The sequence below is a fragment of the Asparagus officinalis genome, chromosome 7 (assembly GCF_001876935.1).
Source record: "Asparagus officinalis chromosome 7, Aspof.V1, whole genome shotgun sequence".
Lineage (NCBI taxonomy): Eukaryota > Viridiplantae > Streptophyta > Magnoliopsida > Asparagales > Asparagaceae > Asparagus > Asparagus officinalis.
Genome location: NC_033800.1, coordinates 30,254,304 through 30,279,929, shown reverse-complemented (window position 1 = coordinate 30,279,929; position 25,626 = coordinate 30,254,304). Strand labels below are relative to the sequence as shown.

At 37.8% G+C, this 25,626-nt stretch overlaps 3 protein-coding genes across 5 annotated transcripts; 2 read left to right on the top strand and 1 right to left on the bottom strand.

Annotated features, from left to right (window-relative positions):
* LOC109850665 (expansin-A8-like) lies at positions 301-1,908 on the top strand. Its single transcript, XM_020420722.1, is given in 4 exon segments — positions 301-662; positions 745-918; positions 921-1,056; positions 1,300-1,908. Coding segments are annotated over 4 exon segments (726 nt in total). The 5' UTR covers positions 301-553; the 3' UTR covers positions 1,607-1,908.
* Positions 2,365-10,479, bottom strand: LOC109848599 (uncharacterized protein C9orf78). 3 transcript variants are annotated; one of them, XM_020418189.1, is made up of 7 exons: positions 10,388-10,479; positions 10,078-10,278; positions 8,856-8,970; positions 8,686-8,759; positions 7,424-7,581; positions 4,981-5,155; positions 2,940-3,079 (listed from the first exon to the last, which is right to left on the bottom strand). In XM_020418189.1, exons 1-6 carry the CDS (start codon positions 10,462-10,464, stop codon positions 4,989-4,991), a joined length of 792 nt encoding a protein of 263 aa, XP_020273778.1. In that variant the 5' UTR covers positions 10,465-10,479; the 3' UTR covers positions 2,940-3,079; positions 4,981-4,988. The 3 variants fall into 3 exon arrangements, with proteins under 3 accessions (XP_020273777.1, XP_020273778.1, XP_020273779.1); XM_020418188.1 differs by lacking the exon at positions 4,981-5,155 and having other exon boundaries at positions 2,365-3,079; XM_020418190.1 differs by lacking the exon at positions 2,940-3,079 and having other exon boundaries at positions 4,739-5,155.
* On the top strand, positions 17,654-25,021 carry LOC109850071 (ferredoxin-2). The gene is made up of 6 exons (XM_020419989.1): positions 17,654-18,005; positions 18,089-18,152; positions 23,502-23,590; positions 24,345-24,413; positions 24,560-24,604; positions 24,767-25,021. Exons 1-6 carry the CDS (start codon positions 17,778-17,780, stop codon positions 24,809-24,811), a joined length of 540 nt encoding a protein of 179 aa, XP_020275578.1. The 5' UTR covers positions 17,654-17,777; the 3' UTR covers positions 24,812-25,021.

Sequence of the window (25,626 nt, the reverse complement as noted above, 5' to 3'; positions counted from 1 at the left end):
AACTATGATAGTCATAACAACTAAATTATACACCTACACCAACTTCTTAGTTTCAGCATGATCCTTAGAATTTATTTGACTAACACATTAAACTATTTGCTGCGACCACGTAATAAAATAAATTTTCCCTTGTGCTGCTACATGCCAATTCATATTACTTCTAACTAACAAAAGGAGCAGCAAGGGGGGAAAAAAACAACTAGACAAGTTGATTGACTTTGAAAAAGTCAACTGATTGAGTTTAAAGTATTTCTCAACAGTTCCCCATTCTGAAAGTACATGTCATGTACCTTCTTATCCACAATGATGGTAAATATTACCAAACATCCACTCACTACTCCAACTACCCAACAAATTTCAGAGCTATGCATGTGAGTAGTTATGTCGGTTTCTCGCAAAAGACAGATCAAATGGCATAAGTATAATCATTTTAAATTATAATCTTGCATTAGTCAACTAACTGAAACAGTTATATATAGAGAGGATGAGGAGATGCATTGGCATAGAAAGAGCCAATAAGAGAGATACTCGCAAAGATAGCCAGTGATCGAACATGGCTCTGAGAATTGCAAGTGCATTGGTCATGCTTTTCACATTGCTCATCTCCGACCTCGGAGGTTCGGCGGCTTTCTATGGCGGAGGCGACGCCTCGGGTACAATGGGTGAGTACCTCGTACTTCTTGTTATAATATCTATATATATCGCGGTAAAAAGATTCAAATGAGTATTGTGGATTTAATTCAGGCGGCGCTTGTGGATATGGAAACCTGTACACCGATGGTTACGGAGTGAAAAATGCAGCGCTGAGCACCGCGCTGTTCAACAGCGGAGCTTCCTGTGGCTCCTGTTATCAGATTGTCTGTGACGCTGCGAAGGACCCGCAGTGGTGCAAGAGAGGCACGTACATAACAATCACCGCCAAAATTTCTGCCCGCCGAACTACAATTGCTCCGAGTAACAACGGCGGGTGCCGAGAAAGCATTTCGACATGTCTCAGCCTGCTTGGGAGACCATCGCCATATACCGCGGAGGAATTGTCCCCGTGTATTACAGAAGGTAACAATGACCATAAATTCTGGGGTTAATTGCAGGCAGTTTAGCCAGTTCGATCTTAACTACCCGTCTAGTTCTGTTGCTGTTGCGGATACACCCCTCGAGTAAAATTTCTAAACATATTTCACTCAGGGGGTATACCTGCTACAATAAAACTAGAGGACTCGGGGCGTGAGATTCACTGGTTGCCAATTATATATCATTCCTCCGAATTGACATAGTATTTTTCGAACACGAGATTTGCAGGGTTCGGTGCGGGAGGACTGGGGGCGTGAGATTCACGATCAACGGAAGGAACTACTTCGAGCTGGTTCTGGTGACCAATGTAGGAGGAAGCGGGGTTGTGTCAGCAATGTGGATCAAAGGTTCGAACACAGACTGGCAAACGATGAGCAGGAACTGGGGGATGAACTGGCAGAGCTTCTCGTACCTCAACGGACAGAGCCTGTCCTTCAGGGTGCAGACCGACGACGGAAGGGTCAAGACCTTCTACAACGTGGCGCCCTCTAATTGGCAGTTCGGTCAGACCTTTTCGACGTCGTACCAGTTTTAGTCACTTGTTGTCCTGCAAACACAGAGTAGGAGCCATCAACAGCTTGTTTCCAATTGCTATGCCCATACTCTCTTTTTTTTTCTCTTTTTTTTTTTTTTTGTGAGTGTGTGTGATGTCTGAGGTTTGTGTTACTTGGATTGTGGCTAAGTATTGAAGTTAGCCCACCAAAAGTAACATGGATACAAGGAATGAGTGGTGTGCAAGTATTTGAAGAGGTTATGGTGTGTATCATACAGCAGTTGCTTTAGATGTTTTAGGTAAAGCAACCTCCCTGTACAAAGATGGCCTTTTACAAGTTGATTCCAAGAATAAAATATCATTTCATCTAAAGTGGGAAAGCGAATGAGATGCCTCAGATGCTTAAATGTGCTTTAACTTTCATTTTCAGCATGTTTAGTGTTAATGGATACCTTTCTTCAGAACGTGAAGCTCTAAGAAATAATTAATAATTACAAGAACTAATAATATAATAGTATTTGGGATGAAAATAAGTCACTACAAATATAGGTTTCTTCTCCAACTCAGTGTTTAATATGTTGATGCGCTTCTGAATGTGACGAGAATCAAGTAATTTCCCCACTGTTTTTCTTGGAAGCTATGGAGAGAGCGTATTTTATGCTTTATTCTCATTCATCACCCATTTGTGCATGCGTAGTAAAAAGCAGTTGCACAAGCAAAGAATCAAAACCTAAAACACCACAACTTTAACGGGAAAAAAAAACAAAAACAAACACAAAAACAGGAGTACCACAGGCTACTGAAAGTAACTAAGAACACAATATATGAATTCAGCATCCGAAAGACCATCAAACGAAAATTAGCTCACGAACAATAAATGAGAGACCATATTCTCCTGCAGCAAAATTTACAATAGCATCAAGAAACAGAGGAACGGGAACCAAGACTAAACTTCATAACACCCCCGCTCAGAATCAAAGTTACAAAACCTTTCTTTTGGATTTGGAGGACTAAAGCATATCCGTAAGCTAGCTATGAAGAAGCACAATGAATAATAGAACAGGCCATGACCACGTTTCCTGGTTTGAAGCTATCAGAAGAAACCATGACACAAATAGAGCGAAGAAAAGATGATATTGTAGCGCAAGTTGATTCAAATTTCATGGTTTTCACTCCCCTTCAATAGATTTCCCATGTAATGCCACTTCGAACTTTTCCCAAAATAGCAATTCCACGCTCCTTCAGCCAGCCTATCAACCACACAAGAGTTGGCTTCCTCGCTGAAGACACCGAGATTACTGATCCCCACATGTAGCTTTCCAGAAAATATCGCTCCCTCACTATCTTCTTTTACTTCGCTCTCGTAATTCCAACGCTCTAATCTCAACAGAAAACAGCATGCTTCAATGTGATCACCATAGACGCTGTTGTTAACTTCATCATCATAAACTTGAACCACTCCACGCCCACTCTTTTCTCCATGGACGAGTAATATTTCTTTCGTCGCTTGCCTTTCTGATAACATAAACAGATAAAATGCTGTGAAGCATATTGCAGTAGAAGATAATAGAGGAAAGAAATAGATAACAAGTTTTAAGATCAAAGGACACAACGAGGACAGAAGAAATGCAATAAAGATTAAGAAGGCAGCAATAAGTTGATCATGCAAGGAGGCATCTAGGCGAGAGTAAAGGGTTTTCATAGGAAGAAAAAAATTGGTGAGCATAGCTAATTAGAAGGGCTAAAGATTAGGCTAGACTCGAGATCAACCTGCACCAGGCTTTTAAGAAGGAGAATATATTCTTTGGATTTAATGGTGGGTCATTACTACTAATAAGCTGGGTCTATATTCTTTGCTAGTGGAAGCAAAGTTACATAACAGAACATTACTTTTTCAAACATTGTTAAGAGGTAGAAAGGAATGCTTAGAATATGAATTAACAATAGTTTAGGGCCTAGCACTAAAGTTGTTTTTTGAGATTATACAAACCTGACAAAACTCTAAAAGATAAGATGTGTCCTGAAGTGTGAACGGTAAGGGGCTGTTTGGTTCATTTCCATAAAATTATGGAAATGGATTCCCCTAGTAAAAAACCAAATTCAATTTTTTTTTAGGATATCTAAGGAATCCAAAACTTGTGTTTGATTTGGAATGATAAAGCAAATAATAGGAAAGCATATCCAAAACTCATGTTTATTTCATTTTCAAAGAATAAGAAAAGAACCATCATAGAGAGAGAGAGAGGAAAAGCCGAGCTAGCAAATATATCAACTTTCTAGCCTATTTCCAAGCCAAAAGATAGGATTTGTGCTCTCCAAAAAAAGTCGTCGTTTTATCACTTTTTAAGAAACTCATTCTTAAATTTTTTTTTTTGAAACAAACCCAACTTTTGGAATCCTAAAATGGCCCAAAACCTACTTTTTGTTCTAAAAATGCTAGTTTCCTAAAATTTTGACCCAAACAAACAGCCAAGCCAAAAATAATATAGAAAATACAAACTAAAGCAGCTATAGTGCTTTGCACATAATTTATCTTGCTTTCTCTTAAACTTCATTTAGGCACCATCTTTCATCAGAAGAGAATAATACACGCAACCCTCTGTTGTTTATTATATTCGAAGAACTGAATCTGATGCTTAGTTTATCTTGGAAACTGGTCTCCAGACAGATGCTAACGTTAATTTGAAGGAATATTATGATTCAAAATCAATATGCTTACTGCTTGATATGCATACCATAACCAATAATGGAAATCTCTATAAATACAGACCCTATACCAAGTCAAACTTGCTCCAAATTTTGCAGGAGAACTTGAAGAATTTTCCTGATTCTCCAAAATATAAGAGCAAAAATGAGGCCGACTTAGTCGGGCCACCTGAAAAGGTCTCAAATAATATTGAGAATCATGTTAGGCCTAAGCTAAAAAATTAAGCCCACTACCAAAAATTGATTGTAGTTAGGTGCATCGATATAAAAACTAGGAGCACCAAGTCTTAAAAAACTGCTCTATACAGCCCATGTCCTCTCACACCATTCTTTCAATGTAGTATTCTCTAATCAAAATCAGTTACTTGAGACAGCGTACTTAAGCTTATAATCATAACACTTTAGAAAAACAAGAAAATAATGTTGCAAGTGCCACCTAACCCGTTATTATGTTATGACAGGAGAACATAATATGTGACATCAATCTTGAAATCAGAATATTACAAAGCGTTCTGTATACTAAAGCCAAGAAATGTCTATTAACAAGCTACATCCTTTTCACTCAACAAAATCCATGAGCTTTAATCAGTGATATTCATTAACTGTATGGTCAACTAAAACCCCCAAGTTACATTTGATGTATCAAAAACACAAAGCTGCATTATGAAGAGGATCTATCAGGAGAAATTTCATAATGGTTGATCACTTACATCTAATGCTATCTACGGACAACACGGTGTCGTTCACGTTTCCTGAAGCGCTCAAGCATGAGTTCATCTGTCGCAGCTTGCCTCCGAACTGCTTTGTCTGAGTTGTTAACTTCTGTTGCCTTGGCTCCTATGTCATTACCTTCTGCATCTCTATCCTTGTATAGTTCCGGATGGTCTGCTTCAAAAGGTTAATGGTTAATGAGTATGAAATTTAAGAAAACTAAAAGGATAAAAGCCAGTCAATGTTTCACTCCACGTAGATATTGGTGGCTACTCTGTCCCTTGGAAAAACCAAGAACAACCTACTGTATTCAATTACAATGCAAGGTCAATGATCATATAGTTACAAACTAGGTTGCATAGGTACGGGTACGGGTACGGACACGGGTACGGACACGGGTACGGGACACGGCAAATTTGTAAAAAGTAGGGTACGGGGACACTGCTCATATATATATATATAAAACAAACCAAAGTCCAAGCTGGTTTTTAACCTGGACCCAAACCCAAGCCCAAGCCCAACTTTCCTAGATCCCTCTAAGGCTCTAACTAAAACATAAAAGAAAACCCTAGCTTTTCTCTTTGCTCCTATCCGCCGCCTCAGATTGATCCAAGAGATCGGCTCCTCTCCTCTTTCCTCCTTCAGATCCGAGTCCAAGGAGATCTAGGGCTAGGGTTTTCAATGTTCTCCCTCGAAGCTAAGCTCGTCGTTCACTTCTTCGAAGCTCGTCGTCCCTCCAATCTCGTCGTCGACTCTTCCCTCGAAGCTCGTTGTCGACTCCTCCTTCGAAGCTCGTCATCCCTTGAAGCTCGTTGTCCCTCGAAGATCGTCATTTCCTCCCACGACTACTTTCCCTCTTCAGGTTCGTAACTTTTTTCCCCTTCACGCCTTCAATCGCCGTGTCCCTGCCGTTTGGGTGCGGATCCGCACCCAAAACGTACCTGACACGGGTACGGGGCCAATTTGGCCGTGTCGGGGTAACATAGGTTACAAACAACTGGGGATTCCCTGTGAGCCCTCTGTCTTGTTTGTCATACTTGAGGCTGTTTGGGAGGCCTTATTTTCAGAAGCTTATAAGCATGTTACCTTTTGCTGGCTATTGGCTTTTATGATAAGAAATTTATAAAAATTGTGTGGGTACAATAGTCATTTGCTTGTCCAAACCTAGATTATTTAGGTAGCTATAGGCTAGTTTTCAAAAGTTGGGGGATCCCAATTTTTTTTAAATAGGACTTAAAAGCTACATTAATTGGGATCTTACCAAGCATGTAGATACGAAAAAGCTATCTTAAAAGTTCTTCCACCAAAATATAAGCCCCCCAAACATCCACTTAGAATTAATTACACTGCCATGATAAGTCATGCTGCTAGGTAAGATATTCATGGTCCACCTCGCTTGTGGAAAAAACCATGGAGTGATTGCCACTTCACAGCATTCGCCGATCCTAGTAATTTGTCTATTATCATTTTTTTGGTTGAATTTTCGCATTGCATAAAATATAGAATTAGTATATCAAATATGCATAGTGCGCGTAGGAATAATGACAAATTTCATTGGTTGTCTCTCATGTTAGTCCCCTAGTAGTATAGGTCACTCTTCTTTTAGCATCTTTTTCAGCACTAATGAACTTTCTTTAACATATAATTATTTGTCGTCTAAATGTATTGATTTCAGCCATTCATTGTGTTAAAATTCTTGCTGCGAATTGTACCAAGTTTGTTCCTGACATGAGCTCAAAATAGTAACTTTGAGAAACACCCAGCTAAATGTAATCTAATTCTTTAGTAGGGAAGTTATCAAAAATTAACGGGACAAATATTAGTATATGATACTCCACCTACTATTTATAATTTATCACATCAAACAGTCCATAATTTCTACACATATATCATTCAGCTGGTGATTATTGAAGAATATGGATTAATTAGACCAGGTTTTGTTGTAAATCAAAAGATCCTATCAGCTTCACTCGTCAGCATTTCAACTTATATGTAATATCTCCTGTGCATAATGGACAGCACATGCAAGATGACGAAAATCTTTCTTCCCAAGGAACCACCTGGGTGCAGCGATTGCCAGGTCTAGTGACTTTCCCCTTCTACCACCACATCATTTTTGTCATTTTGTGTTGGGTCTCAGATCTTTTTGCTTGGTTTTCTGATGGCTTATTTTATGACCTTGTGGGACAGTTTGCATTGCTATATATTTTAAGATGAAATGCCTTTAAATGATATTTTATTTCACATCTTCTTCTTAGTGAAACAAGAGGAATAGCCCAGCCTCTCTCTCTCTCTCTCTCTCTCACACACACACACAGAGTAAGCTACTTAATCAATGGCATCATGTAACAAACCAATAAATCTAAACCCTATTATTTTTTAGGAAAACCAAAACCCTCTTCTACTAGAAAAGCATGAAACCGGTAAAAGAATTGCACCAACCTCTTCGAAGTTTTTCAGCGTAGTCTCGGCCACGCTGAAAATAATCTGCACTAAAGCTTGAGGGGATAGTCAGTTCAGATTTAGCTCTGCCTGCAAGCCTCTTCTCTTGCAAGAGCTTCTTGGCAGCCTCTGTCTCTTCTATATTCCGCAATTTATATCTGCATCCTTAAAAAGTGATTATCTGCAGAGAGTAATGGAATAAAAAAGCCACAAGGAAGGAAATTTTAAGCATCATTAACTGCAACAGAAGTTTTTTCAGAAAAGACAATATCTTGCACGCATCTCTCAAGTAGGTCATCATGTAATAGTAAGCACATACCCCAAACATAAACAAAAACTTAATCTGACATATAGCAGTAACATTTCTATCAAACGATGAACCTGATTGTAGACAAGAAAAATATATCATTCACTTATTTGATTGAATTTAAAAAAAAGAATAAAAAAGAAGTGAAAAAACATAAGAACAAAAAGTTCCTCTGAGAATGTACACTCATCAGATGGAATGGCACGACTGTGTGTGTATATTGGGGATAAGCTGGTTAAGACACAATTAGAAACATCAAGACCTTCCTGGATCTTTCCAACGCAACTGAATCCCAGTCAAAGCGTAGTATTCTCATATCAAACAATTCTTTATCTGACTAAAGGCTATTTAGATCATGTTCAATCCTTCCTGAAAAAATCAGTTTACATTTACAACTTCCTCAGCAGTTGAGTATTTTTCTTTCCTTCAGCTTGTCCTCACGTCAGTCAGGGTCATGGTAGTAACTCACACAAGCACACAGTCTCACTATCCATCGCTTTCTTTCGAAACCATAGCAGGATATAAGACAAAACAGTTTCTTATTAGATTTATATGATATCCTCAGTGGAATACTGGATGATAACGCTAACTTGTCCCACTTCCAACCATTACAGGACAATGGCAGTCAGTCAAAGGCAAAACATTATAACAAAAGAAATCCCACTTCCTTAAACAATTATTTATGCTTGCATGTCAGGTAGTTTCCAAATCAATGTATTATTTCTATTTTTGAGAAATTGTCTGCACATATGCATGCTATATTGGACAGTCAATGGATTAACACAAAAAATTTGATTCACATTGTAGTACTCTTATTCGCTACAAGAGATCATGCAGATAAGCACGTACCACCTACATAGGCACAGGGAATTTTTGTTGAAATTTTGAAATTCATGTCCAAGTTATATAATTCCAAAAAAGTGAAAGGTGCAGTATTCAAATTAAAGAAGCATACTCGATGGGGAGCTGAATTTCTGCAATCCCAGTAGTCCACTGTGTGGAACTTTCCTCAGAGTTCCTCTTCTTTACCTGAAAAGGAAACTAGTGAGAACAGTTTCGGTAGACCGACTTCCAATGGTCAACAAAAGTTAAGAATGTTTTCTATCAGATAACTTAAAAACCTACCTTAAGGTGCTCAGGAACAACATACAATTCATCCACCTGATCTTTCTCCTCTTTATCGCCTGAATCAACACTCTTGCCTCTTCTTTTTGCCAGTTCTTGCTCAACGTACTTCAACCTGTTAAATAGAAAAAAGTAGAAAATTCAGCAAACTGTTCATTCCAAGTTCCAACCAAGGTTTTAAAACCGGTGATATAGCAAAATTCCAAATAGGGCTGAAAATCATACTGACTGAAATTTCAGATAATTCTTATTCATAAATGATACATTAGCATACTATCCTGCTTCAAAAATGAAAATGCAGAATCAAATTTTAACGGATTAAAAAATAATGGGAAATAATAAGAAATATATGTGTGAGCATGAGAATATTTCACCTTTATTACTAACATTATTAGTTGTCATTAGACCTTGGGGGTCAAGGTGTCTAACAAAAAACTACAGGGATATTTCTTATCACGTTGAAACATTGGGAGGGATAATACCAGAATAAATTTCACTAAACCCCCAACAAGTTTGAGCTTTTGGCACTTAACCCGCAAAAGTTTGAAACTCTTGCTAAACCACTAAGTTTGGGAATTCCATAAAACCCCAAAAACAAAATCAAAACTTTTGGTTTTTTTTTTCTTTTTTTTTTTTTTTTTGAATCTCAAACATATTAGGAGTTAGTGAGAGTTTCAAACTTTTTTCCGGTTTAGTGCTAAAGGCCCAAACTTATTAGGATTTAGTGAAATTTACCCTAAATACAGTTTATCCTACTTCTAACATGAGTGATATTCTGGTGTAATCTAGTTAAATCAGTTGAATCTCCAATAACATTTAGCTAATGATTTGATTAATCAACACAATGTTACAGCCAGGTCATAAGCTTCAGCCAAGATTTTGAAATTGACAGTTAATTTCATCCCATTTTTAAATAAAGGGTTATTTGCACTTTAGAACACCCAAAATTTCGCCCTTTCTAATAAGATAATTTATTTGCCGTTTCCCTATGATATTCTTTAACAAAATTAACGTCAACTTTGTTGCATTTTGCATCGGCAATTTGTCAAAATAGAACTTCAGGAGAAAAAAAAAGGTGAAACTTTAGGATAGTAAAGTACAAGTACCAGTATTTAAACTGAACTGAAATTGTGTATTCTGACTAAAAATTGAGCAATTTTAATAATCAAACTCCTAAGCAATCAAATTCCTCCAAAAGATTCAAACTTGTTTCGAACTTTACATGTTAGGGTCTTCAACAGTGACGGCGGTCTCCTGAGCAAAAGTATCCTGAAGCACCAAATCCTCTTTCTCTCCATCGCCATCCCCTTTCTCGCCGGACCCCTGCAGTCTGTTGGATCCGGACTTGCCGGCGAGGACCGCCGGGATCCCAAGCTTCCGCTCCCTTTGCTTCTGCAGGAATTTCACCTCGTCTAGCTTTAATCTGACAAAGAGAAACCCTAGATTTAGATGAAATTTGGTAGATGAAGGAATAAATATGGGGGTTTTGAGGGGGTTTTTTATTAGCGTTAGGGTTTTTTTCCCCCTGGTACCTGCGCTCTTCTTCGTCTTCGGATTCGGGGGTTGGGTCTTCGTCGCGAGTTCGCTTTCTGAAGTTTTTGTTGCGCATCGTTTCTCTTTGGTAGCGATCAAATTTTTGGGAGGAGAAGGTACAGATTTGAAGGCTGTATAGCGGGTTCAGATCCGAAACCCGAAACCCGAAGGTTACTAAAGGGCTAACCCGCTTCCCCGTTGGCTGAGGTTCCGTTTAGGGCCTGATTGTTTTGCAAAAAAATTCAGAAAATGGGGGAAAGAAAATAAATTTTGATATTTTTCTCTACTTTTTGATATTTGGTTCGTCAAAATTCGGAAAGAAAGTGAGGGAAAAAAATTAGTTGTCACCATATTATTGGATCAGATAAGTAATTTTTGATGTTTTCCTCCACTTTCTTTATTTTTTGTTCTTTCTTGTGTTTGGTTCATTCTTAAAACTAAGAAAATAAATGAGAGAAACTTAGCTGTTATTATATTATTGGATGATGTGACTCATACTTAAGAAAATTAATTTCCTTATTTTTTTGGAGGAAATGGATGGAAGGAAATTTTAATGAGATGCGATGAGTTGTCACCATATTATTGGATGATGTGAGTAATTTTTAAAGATGATAGAAAATGAAGGAAAGTTGAGTGAGGCGAGTTGGATGAGTTGATTGATATGACTCATTTCTTGTGTTTAGTTTATTTTTAAAAGTAAGAAATGAGATGTGATGGAATGAGTTGTCACAATATTATTGGGAGAAAGTGGAGAAAGTGAAGAAAAGTGGGTTAGGGTCTGTTCGTTTGCCTTAAAAAAAATGGGAAATCAAAGAAATAGAAAACTATTTCTAAGAAGAATTGTTTTGGGAGTGTTTGGTTTGCTAAAAAAGGAAATCAAAGAAATGAAGATAAGATGAGATGAGTTGTCATCTTATTATAGGATGATGTGAGTGTTTTTTTAAGAAAACTTGTTTTGAGATTTCTTGGTTGGCGAAAAAAATAAGGAAATAAATTATAAGAAACCTATTTCTTGTAATAGGTAGTTTTCTTTTGTTTGGTTATTTCTTAAAAATAAGAAAATAGATGAGATGAGATGAGTTGTCATTATATTATTGGATGATGTGACCCACACTTAAGGAAATTGTTTTCCTAGCTTTTTGAGAGGAAAACAAAGAAATGAAATGTTAATGAGATGAGATGAGTTGTCACAATCTTATTGGATGATGTGAGTGATTTTTAAATATGAGATGAGATGAGTTGGGTGATGTTGTGGATGAAAATAATATTTTATTAGATGTGGTGGATGTGATGGATGAGTTGTTGGATGAAAATAATATTTTATTAGATGTGGTGGATGAGTTGTTGGATAAAAATAATATTTTATTAGATGTTGTGAGTGAGTTTTAGGGATGGAAATGTGTGAAATTGTACTTTTTGAGATTTCTTGGTTTTCTTTTCTTTTTTTTGGTTTTTTAGGAAATAACCGAACAGACCCTTAAAGAATGTGAGGGAAAGTGAAAAAATGAAGGAAAGTGGGTTTTAGATTCTAAGGGAAACGAAACAAACAGGCCCTTTAAAGAGAGAATTAAAAAACAGAAAAATATAATAACAGCAACAACATCAACAATGATAACACATACTTGCCTTAAGCTGTTACTTTGACTCTGCGTGTCATCTTAACTATTTCTTGTTCTTTTCTTTCATCTTGAATTATTAAATTGATTTGAACCCTTTTCAGTTCAGTGCGTAAAATATGATTAAAAATAGTTAAAGAAATAAAGAGAAATGAATTTAACAGTTTGTATGTAGAGTAAGATGAGATAAAACAATAGTTCTGATTTTATACAATGGAAAATTTAATAAATTAGAAGACAATAAGAACGGGAGCACAAAGAACTTAAGTTTGTTAAATATTTAGAAGAAAAGGGAGCTAAATGAGTTAATCCTCGACTAAAATCATTTTAATTCTTGAGAATTCATTACTATTTTGAAAATGGGATTCTTTTTTGCTTTCACTCCTCATATACTTGGAAAAAAACCACAAAAAATGTCTTCACACTTGAAAAAAAATCAATAGAAACAACTTCACGTTTGAAAAATATTCAAAAGAATATAATAAATCATCCGTTCTCTTGAGAATTCAATTACAATATTACTTCAAATTCCTTGTAATTCACACGTCTCATGCATTGAGATGAAAGGTGCATACGATTTAGATGCGGCTCGGGTATGATATTATTCACATCCATATATGCTTACCACTCACGAATAATGGTATTAATATGGATATGCATGAATAAGAAAAATTCATGTCCATATTCACTGAATTCGTATGCATATACGGATGTACATATGAATGGGCCAACCTACGTGCACGAATTCACGTGAAGAGATGGGCAACGCGTGAAGAGATGTTGAAAACGCGTGAAGTAGGGAGAAGTCGAGCAGATGTTTGCTAAGAGCCAGTGGACGAATGCGTAAAGAGATAGGATTGTATCTCTTTTCCGCTGGACAAAGCAATGTGTGAAGAGATAAGATTGTATCTCTTTTCCGCTGGACAAAGCAGGCCCACCCGATTCAAAGCTATATATATAGCTACCCTAGGTCTTTTTTATTCGGTGAGCAAGAACAGAAGTTAGGGAAAAGAAGAAACAGAAGGCGGCTGTGTGCGAAGGAGGCTGGCTTTTGTTTTGTTGGTTGCGGCTTGGTGCGAAGAGGAAATCGCAGACAGAGAAGAAAAAGGGTGCAGTTTTTTTTTCTCCTTTGGCAGCGTGCAAGTCAGAGGCCTTTTGAGAGAGTTTTGTGTGAGGGATCTGAGAGTTTGTGTGAGGGTTTAGATTGAGTGATTGTAACCCCTAGTTGTATCTCTCCCTCTAATAGTAGATCTCCCCCTCCTTGCCCCGTGGACGTAGGCTGTCTTTTTGTGATTTGTATAGCTTGTAGGTTCCCTCGACAAGTCAGTCCTAGAACTGATGAGAGGAAGAGCTGATATCTCACTTTGTTGAGTTATTTTGCTTTCGGTTCTTGTTTCATTTGTGAAACAAGATTTTCATTAATTATGATCTAATCTCTTGTTGTGCACCTTGTGCACCGGAGGTGCTGCCGAAGTTTCCGCTGTGCACAACAATTGGTATCAGAGCTCCGGGTTGGACTTGGGAGCTTGTTCGAAGGATTCGTTAATGGATTCTTATTTGAAGAGTTAGATCTACAATATGGGTGAAGCAAGCACATCAGGATCGTCTCTTATGAAGACGATACATAGTTTGAGCATCAATAACATGAAGATTGATGTTCCGAAGTTCGACGGCAAGATCAATTTCAGATTATGAATGTGTCAAGTGATGGACGCCTTGGATGCACAGAATTTAGCAGAGACTCATAAGTTGCAAGAGAAACCTGCCGATATGGAAGATAATGTTTAGAAGAAGATGAATAGTAGGGCGTGTGGAGTTATTCGGTCATGCTTGACGTCAGATCTTATTTATGATGTGATGAACGAGACGTCGGCGAAAAGGATGTGGGAAACACTCAATAAAAAGTATCTTACTAAGAGCATTGAGAATCGACTTCACTTGAAGAAGAGGTTTTACCAGTTCAAGATGAAGAGGGAAGTTTCCATTAGGGAGCATGTTAACAACTTCACAAAGCTACTTTCAGACATGGCCAATGTGGATATCATTTAACAACTTCACAAAGCTACTTTCAGACATGGCCAATGTGGATATCATGGTTGAGGATGAAGATAAGGCAATGCTACTTTTGTTTTCGTTGCCCGAGGATGATTATGGTACCTTGTTCTTACTATGATTAATGGAAGAACTACTGTTAGCTATAAGGAGGTGACCTCAGCGTTGGTGAATTATAAGTTGAGGAAGAGTGTTGATGAGTCCTCCGAGAAGGCATCGGGAGATGCATTAGTAGTTCAAGGCCGTGGTTCAAACTAAAGCAGAAGGTCGCAGTCTAGAGGTGCACATTGTGGGATTCGTAGGAATCAGTGTGCTTTTTGTAAAGAGGATGGACATTAGAAAACTGAATGCCCAAAGTTAGATCGAGTTGAGAAGAATAAGGGAAAAGTTGTACAAGCTTCAGAGGTGAATGTTGTCAAGTCTAGTGGCAACAATTCAGATTCAGATTCTTCAGGGTATTCGTTATCCGTACTACCATCAGTTTGTGATGCCGACTCTACTAAGTGGATGTTGGATTCGGGTGCTTCTTACCATGTTTGCCCTAGGAGGGATTGGTTCTTCAGCTTTCAGAAGTTGGAAAGAGAGGATGTTATGCTCATGGGTAATGGACATGCATGCTCTATTGGTGGTATTGGTACTGTTCGGATTAGGATGAGTAATGGGATGATACGAGAGTTGGATGATGTGAGGTTCATTCCGTAATTAAAGATGAACATCATTTTACTTGGAGCTTTGGAGGCAGCCGACTATAGGGTGACCTTGGTGGATGCACGTTTGAAGGTCACATTTGGGGTCCATGATTATGATGAAGGGCGTCAGAAGGAGAAATTTGTATTATTTGCTCGGAAGCACGGCGATTGATAAGGAGCTGACGACTTCATCAGATTCGGCTACACTATGGCGTTGTTTAATGCTAGGTTATTTGATTGGTAATGCCGTGCATAGGTTGTTAAGGAGTGCTTTGACCTGCAGTTTAAAGTCCTGTGAACCCATTGGTATGAACAAGAAGACCGGAGTTGAATTTGGCACTTCTATCCATCATTCGAGGGGTCTTCTGAGGGGTGTTCATTCAGGAATTCGGGGGCCTTCCAAGGAAGCATTATTGGGAGATAATAAGTATGTGGTTTTTGCAGTTGGGGATTGTTCTAGACATTGGTGGGTTACAACCAAGTCCCGTTGGTGTGAAGTCCTAGAAGCTGCAACAGATGGAGGAAGTGTATTGGCAAAAAGGTAACCCGATGTTCTGTTTATGGTAGGGGTTCTTTCTTACGTTTGTGCCGAGCTCAAGGTAATTAGAGACACTTTATTGTTGTAGAAACTTCGAGGCGACGTGATGAGATGGCAGATTTAGGGAGCTGTTCTTTTCTGAAGGAGGATCGACGTTTGATGTCAAGCATTAGTATTGGTGTGTGGGCTACGACATGTTTGGGCCATCTTATGCATAGGTTACCGACTACTACATGTAGATATTTTGGATCTGGTGGAACTGCTTCAGATTTTGGGTTGCGTCGGATGTTTGGCTACCTAGCACTTGGTCACATCGTGGATGTGTGATTTGATCCGATAGCACATTTGGGATTCAGAGCGTGTTTGATTATCAGCGGGTGGAGAGTGATGCTAAACCACTTTGGGTGGAGACTCCAGATCATACTGCATCATTTGAGATTCTAACTGATGTGATACAGATTGGGAATCATGTTGTTTTGGATGCAGATGATAGGTTGATCGTTTTGAGTGCAGCTGATAGATGCAGTTTGGATATGACCATTGGTTCACCTCAGGTGGAGGTGTTTGAGGCTATTGGAGGTGCTATCAGCCACAGAGTTGATGATATTGGAGAAGGGTTACGAACTCTTCTATTAGATTAAGGTCGTTCGCGACCATTTGGGTGAACTACGTGAAGGCTTGATTCCTTGAGCAAGAGGATACGTAGGCAGTCTTTATGATGCATCCGATTTGGTGAGTTGATACCGACATTTGGAGAGTGTTTGCATTCTCATTTGGGTTCTCGACTTATTGTGGATTGAGTCCGTTGTCGTGAATTATTTCACGGTGTACTGGACACAACAAGTGGTATAGTTGGTTTGGTTGGTGTCGGCTCAGTTTTGAAAAAACTTCGCCGAGGTGGAGAATTGTGAATGAGCCAACCTACGTGAACGAATTCACGTGAAGAGATGCGCAACGCGTGAAGAGATGTTGAAAACGCGTGAAGTAGGGAGAAGTCCAGCAGATGTTTGCTAAGAGCTAGTGGACGAATGCGTGAAGAGATAGGATTGTATCTCTTTTTCGCTGGACAAAGCAATGCGCGAAGAGACAGAATTGTACCTCTTTTCCGCTGGACAAAGCAGGCCCACCCGATTCAAAGCTATATATATAGCTAGCCTAGGTCTTTTTTGTTCGGTGAGCAAGAACAGAAGTTGGGGAAAAGAAGAAACAGAAGGCGGCTGTGTGCGAAGGAGGCTGGCTTTTGTTTTGTTGGCTGCGGCTTGGTGCGAAGAGGAAATCACAGACATAGAAGAAAAAGGGTGCAGTTTTTTTCTCCTTTGGCAGCGTGCAAGTCAGAGGCCTTTTGAGAGAGTTTTGTGTGAGGGATCTGAGAGTTTGTGTGAGGGTTTAAATTGAGTGTAAACCCTAGTTGTATCTCTCACTCTAATAGTAGATCTCCCCCCTCCTTGCCCCGTGGACGTAGGCAATTTGCCGAACCACGTTAAATAGATTGTCTTGCTGTGATTTGTATAGCTTGTAGGTTCCCTCGACAAGTCAATCCTAGAACTGATGAGAGGAAGAGCTGATATCTCACTTTGTTGAGTTATTTTACTTTCGATTCTTGTTTCCTTTGTGAAACAAGATTTTCGTTGTGATCTAATCTCTTGTTGTGCACATTGTGCATCAGAGGTGCTGCCGAAATTTCCGCTGCGCACAACAGTACACGCATATACAGAATGGATATAAGAAAACTAGAGAATATTGGAAAAATATAGTTCATATGATACAAGAGAGTTCATTGATATGCTTATTATATCTGAAAAAAATAAAGATTAGACCCCTGATTAGTAAACTCAACCTCAATTCGATTAATCTAACGATTAAAACTGTCACAAGTATATGACCATCATATACTCGCGGATATTACACTAAATATCCATATCCGTATCCATAATTATTATGCTATCAAATATGAAAAATGCCGTAGGGACCTAAAAACATGAGACCCTATATGGGACAGGCGATGTGTCGGCTCCATGTCCCATGATGCACGAGGTGTCGGCTCCTTGTCCCATGATGCATGAATAGTGCATCATGAGACATGGAGCCGACACCTCGTCTGTCCCATGTAGGGTCCCATATTTTTGGGTCCCTGTAACACTACCCATCAAATATAGATTTTAATAACTATACTTGCACAGTTGCACCGTAACCGATTCGGATTTGGATATTTTTGCGCACCCCTAAGCCGAGATGCTATGATTTGTAATGAGCAGGTGATAAATTTGAAATCACAATCATTAATACAAAGAAAACGGACCAAACCGAAGGCAGGCCCATGATCATCGTGACGCCCAGCCCAATATCCTTGTCTCCTTTCTATCCAAAACTTTGGATAACACCCTTTCTAACCGCGAACGAAGCTAACCATGGCCGTCTCATAAACCCCAAATCCAACCTCCTCCCAATCCCTTCTCACTTTACAAAAAAATAAAAAAAAATAAATAAAAAAGCCATGAATGTTTGCATTTCTTGCACTCTCAACCCATCGCCTCTTCTCCTCTTCTCAAACCCATCAACCACAAGACCCAATTCCCCAAAAAGAAGGGGCTCAAGTGTAAAATCCCAGCTCAAGACTGTCGAGTCCAATCCAGTGACGTCTTCGTCCGGTCCGGTTCCGACCCATCGGGTCACTGTTCGTGATCGGCAGCGGGGAGTTGTGCACGAGTTCCTCGTGCCCGAGGTAACCATCGTTTGCCAAAATTTAACAAAATGGTGGGTTAATTTGGAGAAATAATTGAATTCCGAGTAATGGGTTTTCTGCAGGATCAGTACATTTTGCATACCGCTGAGTCGCAGGACATAACTCTTCCCTTTGCTTGCAGGCATGGTATTGGATTTTAGCTGAGTTTTGTAAATTATGGGTTCTTTTGGTATAAGTGGGCTAGTGTAGTATTTATTTATTTTTCCTTACGAATTTTAGTAAGTTATATTGGAAACCATAAGCAAGGCTATTTCTGGCCTAAGTAATTAGTTTTTGGTTTATGTAGAATACCCATAAAGGATTGAGGTTTTAACTTTAGTTTAGTGAGCAAAATCTGTTTTTGGAGTCCTTTGTTGCAAATTTGCAGATGTAGTTTTTACTTATTGCCCTATCCGTCTGATGGTGTAACTGACCAGTTTGTTTCATCATATACACACTGTGTAATGGAATATTAGTTGCATACAACGAGGAGGTGTACATCATCACCATGTTGTAGTATACTAAGGAATAAATGTTACATTCATATATCAAACATTAACTATTTTCCTTTTTTTTTGCGTCATTTGCATATGGATGGTGTTATGTTAGTGCATTTGTTAACCAAGATCTTGGTATAATAATAGAAGAAAAATGAGTGAAATAAAAAGGTGTCGGGTCTATGAAGCAGAGATGAGGATAAAAATACGATAAACGATAAGCTTTTAAGAAACAGGACAAGGAGACATACATGTATATCGAAAATAAGGGTAAATTTCACAGAAACCCACCAAGTTTGAACCATTTTGATATAAGCCCCAAAATGTTTGGAAATGCAATTTTAGCCCCAAAACCTTTTCAAATGACCCACCAAAAGTTAGGAGTTATCTGGAAATAAATTCATAAAAATGCAAAATTTTTGAGGGTTGGGTGACATTTCCAAATCTTTAGGGGCTATTTCAAAATGGGCCAAACTATTTGGGGTTTTGTGAAATATACCCTAAAAATAACAAGTATATCAAGAATAAGCGTTAAAACAAATTCAATCAGCTAACTAATAAATCTAAAAAATGGATTTTTTTGCCCCTTGTAACTGTTGGTTACGAGAAATGAGGGTTTCTCATTACTTGGTGATTATTCATCTCTCATTGAGTTAGATTTCATGTAACACTATGAGAGGGATAGATATGTGGATAGAATCCACATAGTAGTATAAGCTGAACTGATTTTGAACTTTCAATTAAAGCTAATTTGAATCTCATAGATCCAAAGAGAGAAAGTCTCCGAAGTGCATCTTAGACCTAAAACATCAAGATTTTAGTGTGAACATAGCTGGATGTGATACTACCTCAGAGAATTGTGCTTTATAGTGCAACGTTGAATCCCTAAGAGGGATCTCATAGTATGTTTGAGAACTGGTCAAAGCGGCTTATAAGTCACTTTTGTGGCTTATAAGCCATGTTTGGCAACCAACTTAATTGGCTTCTAAGTCAAAAAAAGTTAAGTTGCCGTAACCCAGCTTATTTTTTCAGTTGCTTATAAGCTGAGTTGTTTGACCAAGTAATTGACCACCTGACCCCTCAACATTTAAGATGGTTCCAAAACCTATGTTATTTTTAGTCATTTTAAGAATAATAATGTATTATGATCCACCCATTTGCCAAACACTCTTTTGCTGGATGCAGCTTATAATCTTTTTTTTTAACCAAGAACTTAGGCTTTTCATTTGTGGATTATAAGCCAATTTTCCAAACATGCTCTTATGGGGTGTGCCTGATGAAGGAGAAGCGATGAAAAACTAAATTCATATAGCGTACGGAACATATTCTACATGTCATAAACCAATTAGTAGCTTAGAATAGCGAAATTGTGGACAACAGAATGGTGAAGGGATGAATTATGGTTAAATGCTTGACCTTAACCATTGTAAAATTGATCATTATGCTCAGTTTCATTCTAGTTTACTTATTTTTTAGATTATTGATCCGTTTCAGACAATCCCTCTCAAGTTAAAATTCGGCTTTTATTTCTGTAGTTAAACAATGAATAATTTTGCTTGAACTCCAGCAATAAGTTTGGAAGATTTGTAATAGATAGTTATGCTAGAGTATTATCTCATTTGTGGTCAGGATAGAGCATATATTGTAATAGATAGCTAACTTCATAAGGAAACATATATTGTTCAGGAGAGATCGAGCAGCTCTAAGAGTTAATGAACCTTAAACAGAGTACTAAAAACTAATGAATCCAATAGTTTAAGCTATCAATTACCGATCTTTACTTTCTATTTACACCTTGTTTAGATTGAGGGGAATGAACGGAGGTGAAAAATTACTTTGTTTGGGAGTCTCTTTTAGAGGGGATTGGAGGTGAAAATTGTACCGCCTTCAATGTGATTTTGTACTCAAATAGAATCCTAACTGTCCTTTCCTTTCATTTGTGAGTATAACTCAATCTTCCATGGGAATCATGAGTCTTCCACTGACTTAGTCCAAACTAGCAATCAGAGATATAATTTCCCATGATCCCATCACCTGTGGCCTAACTAGACCCTAGTCACTCTTGTGCGCAATCATAGGTATCCTCCATCATTCTTGAGGTAAGTGGCCTTTGGTCCTGGACTGACAAACAGAAACGAGGATAAAAATACGAGAAACGATAAGCTTTTAAGAAACAGGACAAGGAAACATACGTATGTAATGAAAATAAGGGTAAATTTCACAAAAACCCCACCAAGTTTGAACCATTTTGATAGAAGCCCCAAAATGTTTGGAAATACAATTTAAGCCCCAAAACTTTTTGAGATAACCCACCAAAAGTTAGGAGTTATCTGGAAATAAATTCATAAAAATACAAAATTTTTGAGGATTAGGATATCTCAAAATAGGCCAAACTATTTGCAGTTTTGTGAAATATACCCTAAAAATAACAAGTGTGTATCAAGAATAAAACGTTAAAACAAATTCAATCAGCTAACGAATAAATCTGAAAAATAGATTTTTTTCCCCTTGTAAGTGTGGGTTACGAGAAATGAGGGTTTCTCATTATTTGGTGATTTTTCATCTCTCATTGAGTTAGATTTCATGTAACATTATGAGAGGGATAGAGATGTGGATATAATCCACATACTAGTTATAAGTTGATCTGGTTTCGAACTTTTAATTAAAGCTAATTAGAATCTTATGGATCCAAATAGAGAAAGTGTCCAAAGTGCATCTTAGACCTAAAACATCAAGGTTTTAGTGTGAACATATCTGGATGTGGTACTACCTCAGAAAATTGTGTTTTATAGTGTAGTGTTGAATCCCTAAGAGGGATCTTAGAGCATGTTTAGGAACTGATGAAATTGGCTTAGAAGTCACTTTTGTGGCTTATAAGCCACTAAAATATGTTTGGCAACCAACTTAATTGGCTTCTAAGTAAAAAAAAGTTAAGTTGTCCCAACCCAGCTTATTTTTTCGGTTGCTTATAAGCTGGGTTGTTTGACCAAGTAAATGACCAGCTGACCCCTTAACATTTAAGATAATTTCAAAACCTATGTCATTTTTAGTCATTTTAATAATAATGATGGATTATAATCCACCCATTTGCCAAACAATCTCTTATTGAATGCAACTTATAATCTTTTTTTATACCAAGCGTTTAGGCCTATAATATACTTGGTGTAATAATTCATTTGTGGATTATAAGTCAATTTCCCTAACAACGCCCTTATGGGGTGTGCTTGATGACGGAGAAACGATGAAAAACTAAATTTATATAGCGTACAGAACATATTCTACATGTCGTAAACCAATTAGTAGCTTGGAGTAACGAAATTGTGAGCAACAGAATGGTGAAGGGATGAATTATAGTTAAATGCTTGACCTTAACCATTGTAAAATTGATCATTATGCTCGGTTTCGTTCTAGTTCACTTATTTTTTAGATTATTGATCGGTTTCAGATAATCCCTCTCAAGTTGAAATTTGTCTTTTATTTCTGTAGTTAAACAATGAATAATTTGGCTTGAATTCCAGCAATAAGTTTGGAAGATTTGTAATAGATAGCTATGTTAGAGTATCATCTCATTTATGGTCGGGATAGAGTATATATTGTAATAAATAGCATAAGAAAATATATATTGTTCAGGAGAGATTGAGCGGCTCTAATAGTTAATAAGCATAAACAGAGTACTGAAAACTAATGAATCCAATAGTTTAAGCTATCAAGAACCGATCCTTACTTTCTATTTACACCCTGTTTGGATTGAGGGGAATGAATGGAGGTGAAAAAAATCACTTTGCTTGGGAGTCTCTTTTGGAGGGGATTGGGGGTGAAAATTGCACCGCCTTTCACTCCCTGTCAATTTAATTTGTTTTTTGTACTCAAATAGAATCCTAACTGTCCTTTCCTTTCATTTGTGAGTATAACTCAATCTTCCATGGGAATCATTGGTCTTCCACTGACTTGGTCCAAACTGGCAATCAGAGATATGATTTCCCATCACCTGTGACCTAACCAGACCTTAGTCACTCCTGTGCACAATCATAGGTACCCTCCATCATTCCTGAGGTAACTGGACTTTGGTCCTGAACCGAAAAATTTGGGCACACCAGCTTGGCCACACCATTCTAGGATCTTTCAGTATCGATGGTCTAGCGAATATTAGTCTACTTGACTTGGTCCAAATCGGTAATCGTGGATCAAGACATTGCTAACAATATCCATGGGATCTTTCATTTTCTGCATGCTCCTTCATTTGTCAGTTAACAAGACATTTCGGCAGGATAACTTGATTCAGTTGTTCTCTCGACACCTTCAGATTTCATGTTGAACTTCACTCTCCCTTTCCCTTGTACCATAACCTGTATCTGATAGCACTTGTAATATGGACTGGGAAGAGTTTGTTTTTTTTTTCCTCTTTTTTTGGTTTTTTTTTGGGGGATGGGGTGGGGTGGGGTGGGGTTGGGGAGAGATCAGCCCCTCTGGAGTTTATGTATAATATGGATTTTAAACGGAGGTTGAAAACTAAGATTAATTTAATTTATTAAGAGTTGGTCCTACATCTGGTTAAATCCATCACTTTCAACTTTTTCACAGTGGGACTATGCTCATGTGAAATACCACATATATTCTATGTGTTGATCAGATACCACTGAAACATGAGTCAATTAATATTTTGAGAGGATTCTTTTTGGGTTTGATTCTTGAATGATACACAAGTTCTTGCCCCTCCATGGCGAGAAAAATAAATTACTAATGTTAGATTTACCTATGGTGGTTTTGAGCTATCTGTGCTGGCTTATGAGGTTGATCTTTCTAGTTTGGCTTGATCCTAGTAATAAGAAGAAACATGTTACATGGAAATATCTTACAAGTTATAGGATAAAGAAAGTAATTCAAAGTAATGATGATAACAAGTTTTCGAGCATCTTAATTCCTTGATACTCAATGTTGTTTTCGTATTCCTTATATAGGTAAATATAGATGGAGGGAACATGTTTTCTGATTCTTTCAGGTTGCTGTACTAGCTGTGCTGTTCGAGTAAAATCTGGGCAAATTAGACAACCTGAAGCTCTTGGGATTTCTGCAGAACTAAAATCTAAGGTTCTTTTGCCTTCACTTGCTAATTGTGGTTCTGAATAATATTTCTGTCGGTTAATGTTATCTCTTTCCTTCTTATCTAAATGAAGCCCACGCACTGTGATGTTAGTTTGCCTTTTAGTAACTACTGAGTAGATATTGACAAACTAAAAAATATGGAACGTGGCTGATAAGGCAAATTTCCTAATAAGTGATGAGGTTTTTTATTTGGTTGCGGCCGTGTTAACCAGGTAAATAACCTTCCAACTGTGACAATGAATGACTCGTGGAAGTAGGATTGAATCCTGCATGCATGAAAAAAATGAGAAGGAGAATAGGGAAAGGATATTACATGTGAGGTTCTCCATGTCGGTATCAGATTTTCTCATTAGAAGTTTTGATGTCCTGTGAGGTAAAAATATGGATCATTTCGTTGGATAGCTTGAAGGTGATATATTGTCCCCACAAAATTTCATTTAAAGGCTTCAGAGAATTTAGGTATATGTTGAGTTTCTTTGTCAATTCAGATTCACTAGAGCTTGTTAGATAGAACTTGATGAAGCTTTTGCCTCAGCACACTGTTCTTCCTGATCCGAGAGCTTCAACTGTTCCTGGATTTATTTGTGTATTTATTTGATAGGTTATAATTAGCAATAAGTGTGCTTGTTGCTACAAAAACAAAGTTTAGTGATCAACTTTTTTTCAGACTATTGAAATGGATTGGTAGACATCTTGTAGTGATTTGGGAGGCCATTAACTATGCTATTTTTCTTTGCAGGGTTATGCATTGCTCTGTGTGGGCTTCCCAACTTCTGATATTGAGGTTGAAACTCAAGACGAGGATGAGGTATTACAGTCCGAGCAAGAACTCAAACTATAATTATCTCATTGGAAAAGTGTATTAATGTATTTGCTTTCAATTTTAATGGTTATAATATCTCCAAACCCTACTCACTGATTCCTGGAAACATTATTACCCCTTCGTCTTTACAGGTGTACTGGCTCCAATTTGGACGATATTTTGCAAGAGGACCTATCGTATGTTTTCTACGACTATACACATTAGCTCTTGCAAGATTTTACTATCAGTCATAAATTACTCATATTTGCATTTCTTTTCTATATGATGCACATTAACCATTGTTGAAAGCATGATGGGGTTCTGTTTCCTGGATTTTAACTATTCCCTATTATCTGCAGGAGAGGGATGATTATGCACTGGAGCTGGCCATGGGAGATGAATAAGATAGGCGTAATCAGTTTGGAAGTATTGATTTGAAAAGACGACCCATATATTCTCTTTTGTGTATTGTATTATCCAATGTCATCTGAATCAAAATAGACTGTAGATTCATCAGAAAAAATTCGAGAACATTTCTAACTATTCATTTTCTTCTTTGATACATTTGTAAAAATATGCCATTACCTAGATTATATGCTATTCGATCATTCTGGCCACAAAACGTCTTCTTTCGAACTGTTGAACCCATCTTGAAATCTTATGATGGGTACTTCTTTGATGCAAAAATTTGTTATTTAGTCGAAGTTTCTTTTCTACTCTCAGTGAAGATCGTAGACATGACTGGTGAGAACTATGTTGCGCAAGTTCTTTGATTGTTTACTGTTAGGATATGTGAAGCCTAACTATCAGACCTGTCATATACTTCAGAATGAAGAGGAACAAGGCGGAACAGGAGGAACAGGATTGACGACGACGAAGTTCAAGAAAAACGACGAAGAATGCATTTTGACTGGGTCGCGGTCGACCGCGCATGGCGCGGCGGTCGACCGCGAGTCGGGTTTTGGCCCAGTTACAATTTTTGACATGTTTCTTTTTCTATTTGTAAAACCCTTAAGTCTATAAAAGGGTTGATTAGGGCATGATGTATATAGACGAAAATAGTGAAATTTTCTCCTGCGGCGGTCGTGGACGTAGTTTCTCACATTGAAAAGCGAACCACATAAATCTTGTGTGTTTGTGATTGATTGAATTCTCTATTCTCTCCTAAATCTCTATTTTCAAATCGCATCAGGGGGGTTGTGCATCCCCAACAAGTGGT

Excerpts from the sequence above, each read along its gene's own strand:
- LOC109850071 (XM_020419989.1), top strand. The coding sequence starts at position 17,778 with ATGAATGTTTGCATTTCTTGCACTCTCAACCCATCGCCTCTTCTCCTC. Across the intron at positions 18,006-18,088 it reads ACGAGTTCCTCGTGCCCGAG|GATCAGTACATTTTGCATAC; the intron begins GTAACCATCGTT and ends GGTTTTCTGCAG. Across the intron at positions 24,605-24,766 it reads ATTTTGCAAGAGGACCTATC|GAGAGGGATGATTATGCACT; the intron begins GTATGTTTTCTA and ends TATTATCTGCAG.
- LOC109848599 (XM_020418188.1), bottom strand. The coding sequence starts at position 10,464 with ATGCGCAACAAAAACTTCAGAAAGCGAACTCGCGACGAAGACCCAACC. Across the intron at positions 8,971-10,077 it reads ACTGTTGAAGACCCTAACAT|GTTGAAGTACGTTGAGCAAG; the intron begins GTAAAGTTCGAA and ends TCTATTTAACAG. Across the intron at positions 8,760-8,855 it reads TTGTTCCTGAGCACCTTAAG|GTAAAGAAGAGGAACTCTGA; the intron begins GTAGGTTTTTAA and ends TTTCCTTTTCAG.